The 13,496-nt window shown below is 46.3% G+C and overlaps 1 protein-coding gene across 1 annotated transcript in view; it reads left to right on the top strand.

Moving 5' to 3' along the window:
* Positions 1-13,496, top strand: part of LOC129381610 (uncharacterized) — a 63,464-nt gene that overhangs the window by 46,321 nt on the left and 3,647 nt on the right. The window contains exons 10-14 of the mRNA XM_055064619.1: positions 735-874; positions 3,659-3,773; positions 7,871-8,007; positions 10,175-10,349; positions 12,070-12,245. Coding sequence (XP_054920594.1) covers positions 735-874; positions 3,659-3,773; positions 7,871-8,007; positions 10,175-10,349; positions 12,070-12,245 — 743 coding nt within the window. The remainder of the gene's footprint in view (positions 1-734; positions 875-3,658; positions 3,774-7,870; positions 8,008-10,174; positions 10,350-12,069; positions 12,246-13,496) is intronic.

Raw genomic sequence — 13,496 nt, 5'->3', positions numbered from 1 at the left:
AGCCATCGCTATACAAGTGTACAGTATCTCCGTACTCTGCAGAAATGTGCAACAGGGTGAGTTGCCTGAGGCCAATAGACGAGACGGATGACTGTTTAGTAATATCAGGGATCTGCAATGTAACGACAGGTTTAGGCAGAACCCACGGTGCTATTTTCAGAATACAGGCGGGAGAAAATCTTTACGGCAGAACACTCTGATGGCGCGATATAGTCCTTGAAATGCATGAACCTGGGTGGGTGGCAGGGAGTGATTACAGAGGATGGTGCATGTGTCGTGTCAACACGCGAAGGTACATTCGAAGAAGCTCGCAGAGCAGGTATATCCCAATAGGACAAGCACGAGCTTCCGCTATTATTCCATTGGTTGACGTGCATCGTGGGAGGCCCAAACATGTGCGCAATGCTTGAGCTTGCATCCCCGTCACCCGTCCCCCCGCGATCGGCGATGCCGACCACGGGGGGACGGGTGATACACGATAATTTGTCGCTGATTAAGAGAAATCAATGAACTAATATTTAACCTTGTAGTTTGAGCGGGCTCGTCGGACAGCTAGCAAGCTGCGGCGGCTAACCGTTAACTGGTCAGCGGTCGAGATGAGCAAGATACGTTGAGAATGTTATGCGGTGATGTATACCACATCGCACACATCAACTTCGAAAGGGAGCGCCCCCTCGTTGCTAGTGTTCTCGAACTTCGATGTAACCACTGTGCTGACAGTGCTGATGTTGCAGGTTCTACAAGGATTTCCTACTGTGCCTGGACCTCCTCATACAGTGCCGTACCGTGAGCGACATCGAAGCGAATCTCAAACACTTCACCGCGGTGCTTACGGCAGGCTACGAGGAGCGGTGCAAAGGTTACAACGCAAGCGGTGAGTACATGCAACCGCGATAAGCTAAGGAAACAGTCGAGAGGAGCGAAGTCAAAGCTCGTGTTTAGCTGGGAACCTGCGTTGCGGAACGCCTAAGGAATGGCACTGAGGAAGGCGCCTTAGACGGGTGGCAAATGTCTTTCGAAAAGACGTGATCGAGGTATCATTAGCCGGTGGACCGTTTTGGGTCATCGATGGAGCGAATCCATCATGCGCTCAAATGTAGCTGGCGCTTTCCAAAAAATAAAATGCATAACTTTTAATTGGTAGAGCCCTCATCAGGTGCTACAAATGCAGTCTATGCGATCCACAGCAACTTGCCAATAGCCAGATAAGAAATTGGATAGACGATAAATGCTTTGCGCTGTGGAGACAGTCAAGCGCATCATCTATGCGCGGTAAAGAGTACATGTGTTAGTAATGCTATGAATATGTGCACTCAAATTAAGAACGCTAAGTGCTGTCTACTTCTTTTTATTTTTTTGTGTGACGAGTATGCTTTACAATCACGGTTTGTTCGAGTATCAGGATGATCGATCATTTCGAAAGAGCCCCAGACAAAACACATCTAGTAGAATACGTTCCGTTTCGGGTGACTCGCATGCTCCGGCCGCGATTAATAATGCGAAAAAAAACATTTTATTTATTTATTTATTAATACTGTCAAGCCTCATAGAGAGTCATAACAGCGAGGACAATACAATTACATACATCAAATATGTATAATGTCAATGTACGTAAAGTTGCTTAACACTTGTCAATTCACAGTGAATAAGATGTTCACTTGAATGCTGTTCAGCACACATCTGACGTTTATCAACATACGCAGAATGAACATCATGTCGCACATATCACTTGGCAATTCAAAACTAAATTGAAAATTCCCGCAAATACGCCTCAGGATCATTTTCAATGTCGGTGACATCTTTTAGGCTAACAATAGCGTTTGGCAATTGGTTCCACATTTCTATCGCATCCGGAAAAAATGAGTATCGTATTGTATCACTGTTGGTACGGTACGGCGTTATGACGTAGTCGTGGTTAGTTCGCAGGTTTCTTTTGCCTGGAGCGTGTAGATATTTGAGCTTATCAATCTTAAGTGGGTCCCGCATTATTTGATAAAGTACCTTCAGCCTATATTTCTTTCTACGTACCTCAAGAAGATCCAAGTTGCAACGCTGTAACATAAGCATGACCGATCCCTTCCTTCAGTACGTCGAACAAATAAAATGCAGTCAAGCATGCACAGTATCGGTAAATAGCTCCTAAAGTGAAACGCGAATAGCAACGAACTAATTTTACACGTAATTTACATACAAGTGTGACCTGTAATCACTCGGTACACGATTTCTAGGCATGGTGGAGCCCCAAGTGCACTTTTCAGAGGCTATTTTAAGCCACTGTTATATTTGCATGTGAAACTGACATCGGAATAACACATTGAAGTATATAGTTTCGGAATTGTCTGCGTTTGAATTCATGAGCATCGTGTTAATCGAAGCTACCGATAAAAGAACTGCAGACACTTCACACATGCAAGCCGGTCAAAAGAGTGCAGAAATTTTGTTTCTTTTAGTGACAAGGTCACAAACGGCATTAAGCGCACTCATCCCGTTCTGGTACCACGCCGTACATCTCATCTCTCGTTCAATCGCGTGCGGATACCGTGTAAGAAAACGTGTTAACCCAAAGCATGGTGGGCACCTGCATCCGCAACAATGATCATCTAGATGAATCCCAGCCATCCGCACTATATATATATATATATATATATATATATATATACTTCTCATTTTCTGGTAGCCAACAACTAGTTGAACTGCCGCTGTCTGTTTGTTTAACCATTCTGCTGGAAAAAAAATGAGCAGCCGTTCCCCTACCCAAAAATTGGAGGTAAGCGAAGCTTGTCCTGGCGTGCACTTGAACTTAGTCATGGGTAAGTAAACCACACGTAATGGTGCCGGATTGCTTCGGCCTCCCGCTCCCTCAAGTCGGGATCTTCTCGTTGCTGTCAGATTGCCTGGGCTCGGGCAGCTCATATGGCCTCGATCGGCGCGTCATTTCACGGGCGAGTTCTCGCCGCCGCTCGTCGAAGACTGCCCGTTCCTCGGGGGAACGCATAACGCATGGCCGTCCCATCCGTTTTCCGAGACTGAAGTGAACGGAAACGAAACCGGCGCAGAGCGCTCGAAACCCTTTCCTACCCTTTCCCTCCACGGCGGAAGCGAAACGACTCTGATTGGTGGCGAGCTCACGCCACGCGCGCAACCAATCAAACCACCCTCTAAAGTGCGTTTTCCCTCAGCTGCTGTGCTCTTGGAGCAACTGGATTTTTTATTGACTACATGGCCACCGAAACTTGTGAATGCAATGTAATACAATGCCAATGCAAGCTTCGCTTTAAAAATTCAGTGATGATTTAGCGTGAAATGCGAGAGAAATGCGTTACCATTACGTCGCACCGCTTTGAGCTCCGGAATCCACGATTTAAACCGCGTTCGCCACATTGGAAGGCGTTGTTCAGGAGCTAACTCGACATACTTCCTGTACTCCAAGTAGCGAAGTGGAATTGACGGTTGTCCGGAACAGCAGTACACCGTCAGCTGCAGTATGTATGTATGTATGTATGTATGTATGTATGTATGTATGTATGTATGTATGCGTGTGTGTGTGTGCGTGCCCGCGTGTCAGTATACTCACCTGATGCTACGCCCGTCAATCTCGCCGTCCGCGGTATGCGGCACAAGTGTGTTCACCGAACGCCGCCTGTCTTGTGTCTTTCAGAGCCGTGCACCAAGCTGCACCTGATGAAGGCCTTTTTTTCCTGCGGCACCACCTACTACCAGTCACGCCGCAATGTTTTCCTGTGGTACCGTATGGCCCAGCCCGGAGTGTGCGAGTACGTTACGAGCGCGTCCCACGGAGGGGCGCTGTGGCGATAAGACGTTTTTTAACCGACGTGACATTTTCGCCTTTTGAGTTTCTCAAGTTAAAGGCCCCCTGACCAGGCCCCATAGCAAATTTTGGTTACATACTGGAAGTTGTTACATGTCGTCTAGGGAGCGTTCTGCCGTAAATTTCTTTTTCACGTCAGCTCATTAATAGACGAGATAGAAATATTTCAGTGCCGCCAACCCAAGTTTCAGCAGGCGGGCTCCACTGCCAAGCAAGACGCTCTCTCCACTCGCCCCGTCTAGCCTCCGGAAGCGGAATTCCTTCCCTGCGTTCTCCCATAGCGGACTTCGAGCATCGCGTGTCGCATATGTCGCAGGTCCCGCGGTGGTTTTTTTTTCTCCTTTTTTTTTTCGGCGCTACGCAATTCCACTGACAGCATCGCGCGCGAGCTGTTGTCTCGTTCGCGGAGCGCACGATTTTGCGCGCTTTGCACAAGGACGCATGACTTGCGGTATAATTCAGTGCTGCACGAATACTGACGCAGAAGGAGCGGATCGCAGAGCACGATCACGTGCTGCAAGAAGGCAGAAAATGGCATAGTTCTGGTATCTGCGCACGCCACTGCACGACCGTGGGAACAAGCAAACGGAACGGTTTGGTTCGCTGTGGTTCCGCTGTGGTTCGCTCTATCACCTCCTACGTTGTTATTCGATCGTTTTGAGGATCAACATACATTTGAGAGCGGTGAATACTACATCAATTGTGTCTGCTTGTGCTCTATCCTGAGGTGCGGTTCACATAATTGGTATTTCGTGTTTTAACGCGATAGCGTTAAGGAGCTCGTGTCGCAGAAAAGCCGGTGTCGTCGGCGTCGGTGTCGGCGGCGTTGGCCGTGAGCGATAAATCCCAGCAGGCACTTCATGAATAAAAAACAACTTGCAAGATGGGCTGGGTGAGAATCGAACCAGGGTCTCCGGAGTGTCAGACGGAGACGTTACCACTGAGCCACGAGTTCGATGCTTCAAAGCGGTACAAAAGCGCCTCTAGTGAACGCGGTGTTGCCTTAGAAACGAGCTGTTTCTAAGGCTCAGGCGTGCGTCGCTTGCTCAGGCGCACATTTCGTTGTCGCGCCGAACGCTGCGTTGCTCGACGCTCACCGCGTCCGATGCGGGGCGCGTAGTCGCTGCGCCGGAGCGCGTCTTACACCCCTTGGCGGGTCGACGGGAACGCTGTCGCGTTCCACTCTTGAAGGCGAAGCTTAAGCGTCCTCCAACTTTTTTTATTTCTGAGTTACAAATTTGTAAACTGAATACTTGCGTCTGTTTCTTTTCCTTATTTTTAATTTTCAAAAATTTGTTTTAATTTATCGCATAAATTTAGAATACACTTCCTAGACCCACTTGGCTTTTAGTTCTTTAAATGCGAGATAACACTCGTAAAAATCGGTGCAGTGGTTGCCGAGAGAAAAGATTTCTTTGTTCGTATTTATTGATTTATTTATTGATTTACTTGAGTGCCTTAAGGGACCGTTAGGGCATGGGGCCATGGAAAAGGTCAAGCGTAAGTGCAAGATATAGAGTATAAATGATATAGGAAGACGTTACAGTCCCAAAAAAATGATGTGCGCTAAAAAATTATAGGAGCTCCAGTGCTAAAGCTTTCTCTTACCTGTAACCATGATTCAGAGAGAAAAAAGAAAACATTGAGAAGCAAATATTCACAGCAGGACGAAGCGTGTAGCCATTGCAAAAAGAAAACCGGAGACGACGCGGCGCGTTGTAATGAACAAGCCAAGATGTTAACCCAGCCAGCATCGTAATAAACATTCTCCTTACAGAATGCCAGATTTCAAAGCTGATGGAAGCAGTAACTGGTCAGCAGCATAATAAGCAAGAGAGATTAGAGTTTAGAAACGTTCCATCCCTCTACAGGTAAAAAGAAAGTAGGGAAGTGGTTGATAGAAGCCGGTCGTTAGAGCGTAAGGTAAGCTTACAATACAGAAATAAGCACAATGGTGGACTGCTATTTAGGTGTTAAAGCTGGTTCGCTCACGCAAGCCACGTGGCTATATTTTTTAACGCCCCATGTCAAGAAAGTCCGATTAGCAATCATCACTCATACAACTTTAGTGATTATAGCGTGGAACTGCTGGTCTCACGGTTGCGGGTTCTAACCCTGCTGCAGAGACCACATTTACGTGGGGTAAAACGCGAGAGCGCTCGTCCACTCAGATTTGGGTGTACCTTAAAGAACCTCAGGTGGCGAAAAATTATTCCAAGGGTCTCCGACTACTACGGCGTGCCTCATAATCAGATTGCGGTTTCTTTCTTCGCGCGTAAAACGCCAGGATATAATTTAATTTTAGGTCGTCATTTCTTTTCGTCATAAACACAAAAGACATAGTAGGCTAAGGGAGTAGTGATCTGGCATTTGCAACTTTATTTTTATTATTCTACTTATTGCAGACTAACCGCGACCCATGCTGGAGCAGGCACATAAATGTAGCTTGTTATAATTTTAGAACGCAGAAAGGATCAACAGTTATAGACAACGCCATTTTTTGCTAGCATTCTTAAATCTCGTTTCCTTGCGATAAATGAAGTTCCATACCCTACATACACCTGATAACCTGTGCCAAGCATCAAGGATTCCCAATTATTTACTTTGTCCTAATTTACTATGTATTCTACAAGCCATTTTCGGTTTGCGAGCCCATGAGGCGGATTCATGACGTCATATTACGCTGGCTGACTACATTCGTGCGGTCGCTAGGCGGATGCTAGGTGTGAGCGCACCACATGAAACACGCGCCGCCGTTTAGTTTAACTTTTTAGTGAACAACGTAATCATACCTAACCTCATTGCTACGCAACGCACATTAGAGGAAAGGTCCGTGAGCAAGCCATCAGTGTCGCTATCTGAAAAGAAGACAGCATTCATCGGTTTATCGTTGCAACTATTGCAGTGCATGTTTTGATCATGCCTCGGACACGTGCGTGGTTCGTCGACATGCGCCACTGAACGTTTTTTGTTGTTGTTGTTGTTGTTGTTGTTGTTGTCTCGTTTGTTTCCGCTCGTTCGGTACATATTTATCGATGGGTGCGAAACTAAAATATACAGCTGAAAGTAGCACTCTCTCTGTGTATCTGTTTCTACGTCCCCGTTCAGTCGCGCCTGGAGACTCTATGGCGGATTCAAACCAACTAGCCCGCCAACGTGTTTTAATCGAAGAGAGGAGAGAGCCGCACATTAGAGTGTACCCTTTAACATTTAACCGCACTGTACATGCACCACTATTCAGGTAGCGCAGAAGTCTGAATAAACAGCATCCTTTCGCTGCAGATTTGACGACCAGATTCGCAAAAGTTCTAATACGCCAAGGCGCATCTTACGCCTAGCGATAACTTTTTAACAATGATTAGTCGATGAGAAACGGCCACAGGAAAAGGAATCTGCACCGTGTCACTAATATAAGCGCTTCCCAGACTTTATATTTGCTAACTGACATATTACTTTGCGCGGGAGAAAAGTGCGTAACAAGCAAAAAAAAAAAAAAAAAAAAAAGCGGTCAGTATTCTTTGATCTCTCCTGTTATAACTCCTCTCCCGTTCCTCTCCTCATCCGTTGCGGTATCTTAGTGGCTATGCAAAAAAAAAAAAAAAAAAAAAAAAGGAATATGCTCGTATCCCGCGCATTGGGGGCACGTTAAGGTACCTCTGGTGGTCAAAAATTAACCCGGAGTGCTTCACTACGGTGTGCCTCAAAATCAAATTGTGGTTTACCACGTGAAAGCCCAGAATTCAATTCAAACTGAAAGGATATCGTGGGTGCACGAGGTCATGGATTCCATGCCGGTCGCGTCAGCCGCATTCTGATTATGGTGAGATGCAAAAAAAAAAAAAGAACGATCGTGTGTCATTCGTGTGTGCACGCTTGAAAACAAACACACGCACACACACTTAAATCAACGTAGTCAAAATTTATCGGGAGTCCCCCACTATCATGTGTAAGTCGTACTGAGATCGGGTCTTTGGCGCGTAAAACCCCAGAACTTAAATTCTGAATTTTTCCCCCTTATCTCTCTCTCTCTCTTCAACGCAGATTACTGCAGACGTTCTACATATGCGTGGAGGCCGCCGCCATCGGCTGCGAAGAGTTTGCCGAGCTGATCGTGAAGCTGAAGGAGGTCGTCAAGCACCTCTACACGAAACACGGGTCAGCCTGCGGGCCCGGCCAAGGTGTGGTTAAGCGGACGCAGTCGACCGGAAGTCTGCTGCTCGTTAAAGGCCTCCGACCTGCGTATCTGAAAACGCGAAAAGCAGTGCTTACGGCCGGCGTTGTGAAACAATCAACTCTGTTGGCGGTGTCAGCATAGTGTGAGGACGACAAAGGGACGCACTCGAGGATTTGGTGCCACCACGTGACAGTACAGTATACGGAGGAGAACCAACATTCTATTGCGAGTGATCGTGTTAAGCGGAAGAGAGTCTGGCTGTCCGAGCGTTGCGTTACCCGTGCATAAATCGGCATTAAGAGGCACCAAACTCAGCGTGTCAAAAAAATGATGCGTTGAGCTATGTAGGATTAGTCAAGAAGACGCATCCGGCCTTTCCCGCTTTCTCACTTTATTAAATAACGACGATTTGATTCGAGTGCCTGTATCGAGAGGTGAGCATTCAATCCGAAGACGGAATCGAATAGGATAATATTCGATTCGTTATTTGAAAGTTTTAAAGATTCGTGCACCCCTAATAGTTGTTAAGGCTCGTAAAGTGGTTAGATGGAGTCCATGCCAGAGGCTAAGTAAATCTGCCCAACATTCATCGTGCTTAAAGGTGCATAGGAATATACACGAAAAGAGACGGCGACTTTAAAGTTAAAGCAATGCGCAGGTGGTTATGGTTTCGTAAAGGAAGCGTATGCCCATGCCAGAAGCTTTGTCTGATCATTTCTCTACTTAGTTTCTTTGATAGTATGTTTTCTGCATCGCTGAATTGTTTTTCCTGCGTTATGGAGGAGGGGGTGGATATCTTTATATTTCCATTTAATTAATTTCGCACCTCACTTGATGGCAATGTGGCTTCGTAGGATTTTTGTTCTCATTTCTTTGTATACCGTAACACTACATATTTACTACGATTCTCATTCTTTGGGAATTACACAAACTTTTCATTATTTACGTCTGTAATCTGACCACTTTCACGCCAACTTTAATCAGTCTATCTGCCTGCCAATGGGTTACGACGCTTTTCACTCAAAAAAAAATAATTGTTAATATTCATCCGGTGCTGTTCCGTATCGAACCCGCGTCATATGAGTATATGTTCAGACGCGCGCCATGCACGGGCTTTGCGGTGGCGGCGCTAGATGGCGCTTCGTTCCAAGAGGGAAGCACGAGGTTGGTGTCCTGCTCAAGACGCATTTACAAGACGCATTTCGGCGGTGTTGATACGGTGTGCAGCTATATTACTGCAATGCTAATCACATTCACATCGACATGTCATCCGGAGATTGGTTCTGCTCGAACTTTTTTTTTTTTGCTGCTTGAAACATGTTTGAAGTTCTTTTGAAACCTTGGAATCCGGACACACACATGCAATAGCCGTTTCTGTGTCGCGATAGGCTCGTATAAATTAAAAAAATAAATAAATACTTTAGTTCTTTTTATGGGCATCTTGTGCATAAACTAGGTTGCTTCATATAATTAAAAGATTTTTTTCAAAAATAACACATACGGCGGATATGACAATTATACTCTTAGGACTGAACTAATCTGAGGCGGACATTACCAACAGTACAATTGAAGATGCATCATGATTATTCAACAATACTTCTCCAATTGCTTTTAAGGCTAACCACTTTTTTACCCATCCGACTTTTGGGTAACTGGCTCATGCCGTCTCGTCAGTTTACAACTTGGACTACTGAGTATGTGGCACTGGGTAGGTGCCCGAATACACAAACCCAACTAGAGGCAAGAACTGAGGCAGCCGGCAACAGAAAATAGGAGAAGTCAGCGTCCAAACGTAGAGAATGCAGTAAAAGAAACAAAATGGGACCAGAGCATGCGTAGAGGAAGGAGCTACACAGAGTTCAAGTAACGGCATTTCAGAAAACATCATGGAAAGGTTTGCTTATCACTGGCACACACATATACCCGGCATACCCCAATTGTTAAGTCTGTCAAGAAAGAAAAAAAAAGAGGCGACAGCCCATATATATATATATATATATATATATATATATATTAGCTTGTGGAGTGTATCACGCTTCGTGTATTTTTTTCTTCAATTCTACGTGGTGCTATCTTAGTGGTAATAAACAGAACCGTTATACTAGCCACTAATCGCGCATTCACTCCCGACTGACGAACGGTACACTTCACCGCTCGGGGGGTTCGTGCAGACGACAACAGGCGGCGGCGCTTTCTGCGGCTCGACTGGCAGACGTCGTGCGACCAGCTCAAGGCCGTCCGGAGCCTGGTGCTGTGCGGCGTCGCCTTCGACCGCACACTGCCGACGACGCGGAACGGCTCCGCTGCTGCGGTCGACGAGTGGGCTAAGACCGCCGCCGTCTGCCCGTGAGTCCCTAGGAAGGAAGGAAAGAGAAGAGCAGAAGGCAGGGAGGTTCCTACGTGCCGCACACGTGTTCGCTCAAAAAGATACTGAAGAGAAGACTTCTTCGAGCTGCCTTAGTTCAATACACATAGTTCGCTACCAAACAAAGAAAAAAGCAGCTCTTACGAGCGGAAGCTCGATAATCCAGAAAAGACGCAAGAACGAAAAACACGAATGGCGCCGATGCGGCTTTGAAGTTCCCGCTGCGAGATCGATGTGACGAGATTCTGAAGGCGTCTGCTAGGACTTAGCTAATTTTTTTTCTTTTTGACTGGTAAACGTGAACTCCATTGTATTCTACACAAGCCAAAGACTGAAGTTAACAAGCTTCGAAAACATTTGCTATGCCACAACGACCTGACTGCGAAAAAAAGGAAATTGATATTCGTGACGTCGCACTAGCGTGCTAGCGTAAGAATTGACGGATGATGGCCCTAGTAGATAGCCATTACTACACGTACATCCCTCTTCTCAAGCAGGCAGTGACGCTATGCATTTGGTTGCAATTGAATAATAGTAACAATAATAATAATAATAATAATAATAATATTCAACACATTAAGCACTTTGTCATCTAGAAAATATTTATTTATAGTACAGATAAAATGTTCCAAGGCATGATGATTTAGCCACGTTCCCAGCGTAGGAGCAAGCGAACGATGGAATTGGTTATTACTTCATTTACATATATCCCATCATCATTAAAGCAGGGAAAGAAAGTGAAAGACGTTGGGTGATAAGAATAGAGTGAAAAAGCGGATCACGTGCCTGAAATCCTGCCACTTCCCGCTGCCGCCGCATATCTCATCCCAACTGAGTTGCGAGCGCCAGTGCTCGCGTTCATCGACTGAATTCTCTTCACGTGTGTTCTTGAGTGGCACGACGCCACGTGCATTGACTTAGTATACCAACGTTTCCTGCAACTAATGCTGGCGATAATACTACGAGACTTACGTCGTATGTTACAATCTGGCACATTGCTACCTTAGCCAACGCTTCGCCATACGGGGGAAACGGTGACTTTTTGTTTCTTTTACTCGATCACAGTTTACGACGTTCTTGGAGCCGGAACTTTTTTCCATATCTTTTTTTAAAGCGAATAGCTTCATTTTGCCCTTTCGCCCGTTTTCGTGGCGGTGGCGGGAATTTCACCGCTCACGCGAAGGTGCCAATGCAAATGTCACGTGGTATGGCGCAACCGAATTTCGAGGCACTTTCGTCTGCGAACGCTAACCATATAATTCTTTGAGACGTGCCACGCCAGAGCTTTGGGGGCGTCTGAAGGCTTCGAAGCTACGCTGGAGGGCCAGGGAAGGACATCCCTCCCCCCACCGCCCTTTCCCCTCGTGGCGGCTGTGAGAGAGGAGGATGCTTGTCGCCTTTCACGCTTGTGCTCGCGCCGCCGGAGACAGCACACGCACTACGAATAGGCTTACTACAGGTATAGCCACGTATATTACGCCTATACGTGCACGCTGAATAACGGCTCTCTTCTCGACGGAGTTGAACAACGAAACAACAAACGCTATATAAATCTCCTCACTGCATCAAATGTACGCATCGAGGTGCATCATTCATTTGTTATAGCGAATAGCTTCCTGAAACCGTTTGGATTTTCGCTTACATCAGCAATCGTCGTGGATTCTCAGCGCACTATCTTTTTTTTCCTTCTCTCGCTTTTAGATTGGTGCAAGAAATGACGTACTGTCTTCGTTCGGCTGCTGAAGACAACGGCTGCTCGGACTCTGGTTTCCTCAAGTCCGCGATATCGGTGCTCCGAAAAGATCTGCTATCTGAATTTGATGACACCTGCGGGGCCACAGCTTCGGCTGATAACAAGTCCCACCTGTACCCTCCAGGTAAAGTAGCAGCAGTGGTAGCTGTTGCCATGAACCCTTTTTTTTTTGTAATTACGGGGTTTTACGTGGCAAAACCGCGTTCCAATTATGAGGCACAACGTATTGAGGGGGGGGGGGAGGGGACTCCGCAGTCATTTTGCTTCACCTAGGATTCTTATCAATGCACTTAAATCTGAGTACGTGCGTTCGATACCTTGAGGAAGAGCGTTGTAATTTTTTTTTGTTTTGTTTCGTATAACGAAAAGAAAAAGGTTTTTAGCCAAAGGTCCGAAGTGGGTAATAAAGGCGCAATATGACGGTGCTACTCCACTTAATACGTTGTTGTAGATAGTGATTACCTAAAAGGGTAACCAGTTATAGTCAGGGGCGTAGCTTATAAGCCACGGTTTTCTTCTGCTGAGCTTAAGTCGCTGATTCGATTCCAAGCCGTGACTTTCAGATACCGATGAAGATGGAATGCAAAAGAGAAAAAAGCACTAAGCTCCAGGGAATCTGTTTCGTATAAATTTACTGCTGTAAGCTATTTTTTATGAATCCTCGAGGAGAAAGATAGAGATAGTAAACATATGTATTTTCGCCTAGTCTGATTGCCTTACCGTTCCGGTATAGCCCTGATATGTGATACCAGGATTTACTGGAAGATTACAGAGAGGGTGTGACAGAGAGCGAGCCAGCTCCACCGGGAAGTGGCGTGAAGGCGGCAAGGTATTTTCGACAAGGAAGCTTTCAGAGATGTTTGGGTGGGAGGGAATGCCCATAAGATATGGGCGTTATCGGGATAGCCGCCACAGCAGTCCCCAGGCCTCCCTCTACTCCTGCCAGAGGACTCCGAGCACGAAATTCTGTAAGCACTTAACAAAAAAAAAAAAAAGGCTACGCTTCGCGGGCTTCGGTCTAACCACTACTCTCTTTCCCCACCACACACAAAAGTTTCTCAAAGAGGCAGCACGATTTGGCGGTCTGCACGAACAAACATCTCCCTGTCTCCTCATATCGTGCATCACATATATTCAGTGTACGACCCCTTCAATCCTGGACTACGAACGCTTACGTTTAAAGAACAACATGCGTTGTGCAGAATAACGCCTCCCCCCCACCGGTACGGCTAAATAACTTGCTTCTGCGCTACTTTCTTACGGCTGCGACCTCCTTCACTCGCACACGCAAACGCCCCAGTGTTGCGACATGCTCACAGGACGGATTTGCAGAAGCAGTCTTCTCCCTGCAAAGACTCTTGATGCGGAGAAGCCA

Source organism: Dermacentor andersoni, chromosome 11 (assembly GCF_023375885.2).
Source record: "Dermacentor andersoni chromosome 11, qqDerAnde1_hic_scaffold, whole genome shotgun sequence".
NCBI lineage: Eukaryota > Metazoa > Arthropoda > Arachnida > Ixodida > Ixodidae > Dermacentor > Dermacentor andersoni.
Note: the sequence above shows the minus strand (reverse complement) of the source record. Positions and strands in the feature narration are given on the sequence as shown.